The sequence below is a fragment of the Arachis duranensis genome, chromosome 7 (assembly GCF_000817695.3).
Source record: "Arachis duranensis cultivar V14167 chromosome 7, aradu.V14167.gnm2.J7QH, whole genome shotgun sequence".
Taxonomy (NCBI): Eukaryota; Viridiplantae; Streptophyta; class Magnoliopsida; order Fabales; family Fabaceae; genus Arachis; species Arachis duranensis.
In genome coordinates, this window is record NC_029778.3 from 54,815,221 (window position 1) to 54,824,215 (window position 8,995).

General features: G+C 34.3%; 1 protein-coding gene across 1 annotated transcript; it reads left to right on the forward strand.

The window, feature by feature from the left end:
- Positions 1-820: 820 nt before the first annotated feature.
- Positions 821-6,982, forward strand: LOC107459067 (filament-like plant protein 2). Its single transcript, XM_052252195.1, is given in 6 exon segments — positions 821-1,060; positions 1,825-1,973; positions 3,593-3,908; positions 4,298-4,547; positions 4,549-5,788; positions 6,273-6,982. Coding segments are annotated over 5 exon segments (2,298 nt in total). The 5' UTR covers positions 821-1,060; positions 1,825-1,880; the 3' UTR covers positions 6,672-6,982.
- Positions 6,983-8,995: the final 2,013 nt, after the last annotated feature.

Below are 8,995 nucleotides of genomic sequence, written 5' to 3' on the forward strand. Positions count from 1 at the left end.
TATATATATATATATATCCTCTTTTAGCTCTTTCCTAAAAATATTGGCATATAATTAATGTCGATAACATATATATTAAGTAAGTATCTCTATTGAATTAATCATAAATGTTAATAAAATATAATGGCATAAATTTACCTAATTGTAGCAACTAGCAAGTATTTCCATTGAAATGATTCTCATGAATGATAAGGTAAGTTGATTATTTTCCATGATTCTTTCAAGTGATGCTAGGTCCATTTTATAAATGTTTTTTGTTTATATTTTAAGTTTATTTGATAAACAAATCCTTGCATAAATTAAAGACCGTGCGATTTTATAGATTTATAAGTGCTAATAGTCTTTATATTTAATTTGTTTTATAGTGTGATAATAGCCAATATATTTGTTGGTGGATTTAACTATCTCTATATTATTTATGATCACATTCAGTATATATGTATGATTTATTGAAGAAAGTAAATTATTAAAATCGATTAATAAGTATTTTAGAGTTAATCCAATTAACACTAGATTAAAAAATGCATAATATATTACTTTTTTATTAATTAAATTATTATCATTTAAATTAATTTAAAAAATAATTTAAAATTATAATTTCAATTTTATCACGTGCATGACACGGGTAATTACACTTATTAGTGATTTATTTGTCAGTAATTTAACAATTCGAAAAATTATTAGTGATTTACTCTAAAATTATTTAAAAATTTCAAGTTTTAGCCTGTTAAGGTATTCTTATCAAACCCCTTTTAATTTAAAAAAAAAAATGCAAAAGAAACAAAGAAGAAAACTCCCTCTAAATTCCATCCATGTATCTGCTTTCTATTCCACCGTTTCAGAGGCAGCTGCCATTTTGAATGGAATGCTCTACCGTTACTGACAAACTACAGATTTTCTGCTTCCCCATTTAATTATTATTAGAAATTAATTACAATTATTTTATTGTTGTCATTAACTACCTTTGTTTCCTTTGCTTCTACACGCTTAAATAAAATAAATCTCGTCTATTCTCTTCTAGCCTCCATATATTATTTTGTTGAGTTGGCCTCAATCAGAGGTATTTGATTTGACTACCTCTTGTTGCTGGCTTTTCAATTTCATTTTGTTTGTTACTCTCTTGTTTTTTCTTCTAGCTGCTATATACTTATGTAGTTGTGGTGTTGTGCTATTTATTTATTTATTTTAAAAAAAAAGTCACTGCAGATTTTATTTTTTGGGTAATGTTTGAAGGCTTGAAGCCACTTCAGTTCATAGAGCTGAAATGGCTACATCAAGTTAGGGTCTTATTTTTTTTTTTACCCCTATTCTCTGCATCAGGCTACTGTTTCATTACGTTGGGTTCTGTAAATTTTCTACAAATGGTGCTATTCGGTTTTGAATTTTATAAAATGCTTTGAATGAAAAGAAAAAAGAAGAAGGAGGAGAAACAAATGAAATTGGGGTTTCCATGGTGTTTCAAGAACAGTGGGGGAATCTTGCCCATGATAACGGAGGTACAGGATTTCTTCTTCTTCTTCTTCTTTGATTTTATTTTATGAAAAATCTAAGGTTCATTTTTATAAAATTTGTGTTTTAAATGTTTTCTTCTTCTTGTTCTTCTTCTTTTATTTTTTTAATGAAAAACTAAGGTTTATTCTTTCATTCTTATAAAATTTGTGTTTTAAATGTTTTCAAATTAATGAGATTGCTGAATATATTAAGTGTGTTTGTTTCCTTGGTTTGTATAGAAGTCTATGTTCTTTGACAAGCTGGAAAACTTTTCGAGCTCTTGCTTGTTCATATTTATTTCCTCTTTATAATGCCTGCAATTCATGGCTGCAGATAAATTCGCTGCAATTTCAACCTAACGTTAGATACTTAGATTGTTGGACCCATTGATGGATAAGAAGAGATGGTTATGGAAACATAACTCTTCCGAGAAGGGTCCTGGCGAAACCGATAGCTCAGGATCAGCATCATCTCATTCTGAGGTTTGTGTTTAGAGTTTGGTTCCTTTTTGATGTCTCATAAGCTGATTACAATGTTTAGATTCCTATTTGGTTCCTTTCTTGTATGGTAAACTTGAGATTCCTTGCTTGTTACCTTATTGCATGAGTTTAATCATTCCACTTAGTGGAATGCTAACAGAGCTTTTCAGTGGTTGTGCTTTCCTGTCTCTTGTTTTGTGTAACCTCATGTGACAAAAAGTGATTCCTTCAAGAAAGTTTTTGAACTAAAGCCCGGTGGCACAACTAATTGTTCCCTTTAAATTTATGCTTTAAGTGTAGCCATGGGGAAATAAATTAACTCAAGGTGATGATTTTTTTGGCTTTCTGTAGTTCTGTTCCTAACTCCCAAGCTCAAAAGATAAAAATTACATATAATTAACCAAATTGATCCATAAGGAATTTCAGATTAGACATTTTGGTCCCCAACAAATTTTTATTCTTTGAAAGTCCTCATGAATTACTTTTGTCGGACAGATTGGTCTTTGTGTCATTTTGAAGAGGATCTTGAAGTGTATTTTTTGAGGACCTGATTGTTTTATAATAATATTTGTTAGGAACTTATTTGTCTAATACGCATATTGAAAAATTGATTCAAAGCGATTCTGGGACTAATCTGTCCAATGAGAGGAATCCTCAGGGTCCTTTAAAAAATAAAAATTTGTTGAAGACTAAAGTGTCTAATCTAAAATTCTTTGGGACCAAATTGGGTGTTTACTTTAAAATTATTTATTGAGTAAAGTGACAATTAGATCCTCGAAGATTTCGACCTAAAACTAATTAGTCCTTGAAGATAAAAAAATTACCAATTAGGTCTTCCACGATAGTAAATGGCGGACATGTATGTCCTTTCGTAAATGGATAGTGCAAAACGAAACGGAGTTGCCCATGTATTTCATTATCTATAGTGGTGCATGTCCTGTTGCTGTCACATGAGCATGAAAAGTTTTGGACAGTGAAACATTCATTATCTTTTGAATTTCCATATATAACCTTTATCAACTGCTCTTTATTTATCACAAATCCTACTAAAATTGGTGAAGTTTCTCTCCAAAAATTATTATCTACATAACAATTTTTCTTAAATAGACAAGTCACAGTAGTTAACGGTACATATAAGCACCACCGTTAAGTTTTACGTGATGAATTGATAGAAGGACATAACGTGTCTACCGGTTATTATCGTGGAGGACGAAACTGGTACTGTTTTTTCTTCGGGGGCTAATTAGTCTTGAGTCGAAATCTTCAGGTACCTAATTGTTTATTTCATTTTTAATTTTGACATGATTTGTTTGAATAAATCACTTGAAGGCATCGCTCATTGATGATTCAGGTTTGATGCAGCCATGCTCACTTATTTGAAACTATGTTCTCATTTTGCAGCCAGTATATATAGTAGCCAGTATATAGCCCCATTTTGATATATGTTGAGTTCATTGAATATGCTCTATACTATCATATAATTTATTTATGCCTTTCATCAACTAGGAGTAAATTTTTATCATGATTGTTTCGGGCATGTAAATTCACATAGAGAATAAAGTTTGTTTAAATTTTTTTCCTTTATTCTGGTAATTCTAATAATTTTGCATTGTTGAAAGCAGGAAGGATCGAAGGAATCTCCAAATGGAAGTAGCCTGTCCCCTGCTGTCACCTCAAAAACCGCAGCCTGGGCAAATGATGCAAATTGTTCATTTTCTAATGAACAATTGCCTGTAGAAACTTCAAAACCTCTATCTACTGCAGGTATGATGAACGATGGTTTGCTAGAGAAAGATGAACATGGAGAAAATGAAAATATAAAAAATGTAGAGGAAGGTTATCTTATGTCGAAGAAGCTATCTGCAGCACTCGTCAATGTCAATACCAAAGAAGATTTGGTTAAGCAGCATGCGAAAGTTGCTGAAGAAGCCATTGCAGGTACAATTAGTGATAAGTAGATATTCCTCTATTACATTGGAGTAATTTTATAAATAACAGATGAATATAAAATATTGTTCGATTACCATTCCATCCTTGGCTTTTAGATATGCATTGTTGTATGCCTTGTGCCTACAAAACAATTCAGCAGCTGCTAAATTAGCAGCAAATTTAACAATAATTCCCTCTTCACGTTGGAGGATTAGGATTGAAGGACTTTTCGGAATCAAGGTTAAACTTCAATCGGAATGGTATATAGATTAAGGGGCACATGTAAAGACTTACACGTAGACACCAATAAAAAAAAAATTTCCTATTATTGTTTCTTGGTATACCCTCTCTTCTCTTCCTCCTGCTTTTGGATTCTCTTTTAATTTGATTTTTTTTAGGCTGGGAAAAGGCTGAAAATGAAGTGTCATTTTTGAAGAAGCAACTTGAAGCAGCAACTCACAAGAGTTCCACTCTTGAAGATCGAGTCACCCATCTGGATGGTGCACTTAAGGAGTGTGTTAGGCAGCTAAGACAGACAAGAGAAAAGCAGGAAGAGAATATAGGTGATGCAATAGAACAGCGGACTTGTGACTTGGAATTGGCCAAAATTAAACTTCAGAGAAGAGTTTCTGAGCTCCAGAGCAAATTAGGAGCTGGAAATGAGGACAATTGAGAGAGATTTAAGTACTCAAGCTGCTGAGACAGCTAGCAAGCAACACTTAGAAAGCATCAAGAAAATAGCCAAGCTGGAGGCTGAGTGCCGGAGACTGAAGAGCATTGCTTCAAGAGCTTCTGTAGTTAATGATCATAAATCTACTGTTTCATCCTCGTTTTGTGTTGAGTCTTTCACAGACAGTCAATCAGACAGTGGGGAGCAACTTAATGCAGTTGAGATTGATACCCACAAGACAACCTGCTCAGACCCGAACAAGTGTGAGCTGAGTTGTTCTGATTCATGGGCATCTGCATTAATAGTCGAGCTTGATCAGTTTAAGAATGAAATGTCCCGACAAACTCCAACCAATTCTGTTAAACTTGATCTCATGGATGATTTTCTTGAAATGGAACGACTTGTTGCATTGCCTGAGACCAAGAATGAAAGCCATGTCCAGGAGTCAGTTGTTGACAATCACTGCATTATTGAAAAAAGCTCTCCCGGAGCACAGTTTGAGATCATGAATAAACAAATGGATGAACTAAGAGAGAAGTTAGAGAAGGTTGAATTGGAAAAAGCTGAACTAGAGATGGCTTTGATGAAAAGTGAAGAGTCTATTAAGGAGTCGCAGCGTCAGATGAGTTACACAGAAAAGAAAGTGGAGGAGTTGCAAGAGGAACTTGAAAATGCCTACAAATCAAAAGAAATGATAGAAAATTACCTGATTAGCATGGAGGCAGAAGCTCAAACATTATTAGCAAAGGTTGATGTATTAGAAGCAGAGGTAGATAAGGAGAGGGCTGCGTCCGAAGAAATTGCGATGAAGTGTAAGGTGTTGGAACAAGAGCTACAAACCAAATTTGCAGAGGTTGACGTATTAGAAGCAGAGGTTAATAAGGAGAGGACTGCATCTGATAAAATGGTGACCAAGTGTAAGGATTTGGAGGAAAAGTTAAAATCTAAATCTGCAGATGTTGACATATTAGAAGCAGAGGTTAATAAGGAGAGGGTTGCTTCAGATAAAATCATGACCAAGTGTAAGGACTTGGAGGAAGAGCTAAAATCCAAATCTGCAAAGCTTGACTTATTAGAAGCAGAGGTAGATAAAGAAAGAGCTGTGTCAGAAGAAATTGCAATGAAATTTAAGGATTTGAAGGAACAGCTAGAAAGCAAGAAGCAGGAAGAGATACTTAGATCAACAAGTAGCTCTTATGCAGAAAAGAAGATAAAGCAGGTTGGTCATCATTTACTACTCTTAATTTCCTATTATCTAAAAATAGCTGGTGAACCTCGGATTTGCCACAACCGTCAGGTTATTGCGTCTTGAGGTCAACTACCCTCTCCAGACCTCACAAGGTTGGTGGGGAGGCTTGTGCACTCGGCACATTGTTTAATTTTTGCTAACGGAGGAGCCAAAAGTGGAAAAATTGAAGAGCTTAATTCATTCAATGGATTAGAAACTTAAACTTTTCATTTTCTTTATAAAATACTCCACTTTAGCTCCATAACAAATTCTATGGACACTCCCTAGCAAAACTTTTACATAACTTGGAGGAAGTAGTTATATATATATATGCGAGTAAGTTCTTGAACACTAACTCATAATAAAATCACTTTTATTGTGAATATGTGTAAGTTTGAGGTGATGGAATGGTGTCTATCTAAGACTTTCAAATTCTGGCCAACTCATATAATGTATATGATCTCTGCTATGTCAGGAGGATCTAGCTCTGGCTGCCGGAAAGCTTGCGGAGTGCCAGAAAACAATAGCTTCCCTGGGGAACCAGTTAAAATCCCTAGCTACACTGGAAGATTTCTTTATTGACACTGCTAGCATTCCAGCAAGTCCGTCGCTTGTTGCTCAAGCCAGTGGCGAGTTATGGAAGCTGCATTCGAACGACACATTTTCACCGAAAAGAGATTCCAATATTTCAGGGTTGGCTGTTGGGAGCTCTGGCCAATCCTTAAACAAAAACGAAGAGAGCTTGCAGCCTTTGTCATCTTCATCAACTTCTTTGGCTGCCCTCACACCAAACCATGTCGGATCTGAGAAGAGTCGAAATGGTTTTGCAAAATTTTTCTCTAGAACAAAGAGTGGGATCAGATTGGAAATTTAGTTAGTGAAGATACAGTGACTTAACTGACAACTGTAGTGCAAGTCATTCTTTTCTAATGTTGTAAGAGATTGGTCTTCTAATTCAAAGAGCAGATTTAACAACACTAAATTCTTACCAAAAATACATGGCGAGTGCTATGGTGTAGATAGAAAATTTCTTCTACACCTATAGATGACACTTGTCGAGAGTTGAGATTGGTTTTGTGCTATGTTTAAACATGATATAGGAGACAATTTCCGGACATATAAAAAGTTAAAAAACCCAATACAACTTAGGATCGCAGTCTTCGAGGTCCCACTGCCATTTGTATTAAATACACCTAATTAGTAGAATAATTAATAACAGGTTTCTTTCGATTTTTGTTGACAGAATTTCAGCATTTTATTATAATATTTTAGACATGGACTTTTGTTATGCTTTTCGCAATGACGTTGCAAAAAATAGTGAATAAATAAAAAAAATACATATAAGTACTACTAACATATTAATTTTTTAAGCAAATGCTTACATCTCTCAAAGATAACATAGTGCTAGAAACATTCTATTCAAATTTTAAATTATATTTAATCTAATTCAAAACATAATATTTTGATTTTTAGTTTGAAAAAACTATAATTTCAAATTCTAAAAACTACTTAATTTAAAATAAAAGGTTCAAAATATTGTCATTTGAATTTTATATATTTTTTTATTCTATATTATTCATATCCTGGTTCAAATTGACGAAAGTCAGGTCCTATAAAAATAAGAGTCCAACCCAAAGACCGGGCCTCCAATCTATACCCAACCTCTTTGAAGAGGTCGGACACCGCGAAAGAAACTAGTTCTACTTGTCCAAGTAAGTAACTGTCTCCGCGAATCTTTCTTACTATCTCTTTCTCAACTAAAAGATAGATTCTAACAAACTCCCAAGATAAAGGGAACGATTATTCACCACCAAAGGTGGAATTACTCCAACAAAAATAGTTATCGACTCTACTATAAATATACTAACACCCCTTAGGTATAATTTACGTTCTAATCTACTAAAAACCTGCCTAAAGGCCTTGCTAACTTAAGCATCGGAGTCTCTTATAGGTACTACCCCCACCTCCTTACGAGGAACTCGGACGGTGGTGCCTCAACACGAGAACAAGTTGGATGCTACCTCATAAGGAGTTTGGACCTTACGTTCAAGCCCAAATCAACATTTCAGGTAACCCTCGGAACATTGGCACCTTTGCCAGGGACCTGGATTCAACCTTGATAATAGCGGACCATCAATATAAAGATGGTCACACGGCGTCTGAATCAGAACTCGAATCTCAATAGGACGACCTCGCACTCTCAATACCTCCACCACGGGAGAGAATGCACGTTCCTCACGGAGAAGGAATATCCGGAAACCCCCAACCGAGGCAGATTCATTCAGAGATATATCCATCAGAAGAAAAAGAAACTCCACATCCCACTGAGATACTAGGTTTGGTTCATGGTCATGATAGACAATTGGATAAGCTTGAGTAAGAAGTTGAGTGTCAACGGAAAGTAGAACGGGAACTATGGAAAGAGGTGAAACTGTGAGAATAAAGGAAGGATAAGAGTAATTTTAGGAAGTAAAATTAAAATTGAGTTTTAATAGAAGAGAACTCAAAATGTTTAGTAAGGAGTTTTTGTCGGAGAATTTTATTCCTATTCGTTGAAGTTATAGCATAGAGATACTATATATACGTCTCAAGAATTGTAATTGATATCATCAACAATAACAACTATATATACTCACATCTTCTTTTCATATTATTATTATTATTTTATTTTATTTCCTTTTCTTATATAGCGAGTGCATTATTGTGAGTAGTGTTCAATTTCATATTACTTTGTAGCTATTAGAAGTGAAAATTCCGCTGCAGACTCAACAATTGGTATCAAGAGCCAACATTATATTATTCATTATTTGAGTGGTAAAATTCAATTTTGAATATAATGGCTTCTACTAGTAGTAATGTCAAAGTAGGCAAATATGAAATCGAAAAATTTAATGGAAAAAAATATTTTTCTTATTAGAGGATACAGATAAAAAATCTGCTTATATCATAAAAATTATACAAGGCACTGGCAGAAAAGGAGTAAAAGCCAGAGAAAATGAAAGATGAGGATTGGGAAGAATTAGATCTTGAGGCACGGGCTGCAATAATCTTATGCCTTGAGAGGGATGTTGCTTTCTTGGTGAACGAAGAAGCAACTGCAGCAGGCGTCTGGTTAAAGTTAGAGAGTAACTTCATGACGAAGACTCTAACTAACAGGATCTACTTAAAATCCAAATTGTATACATGCAAGATGGAGGA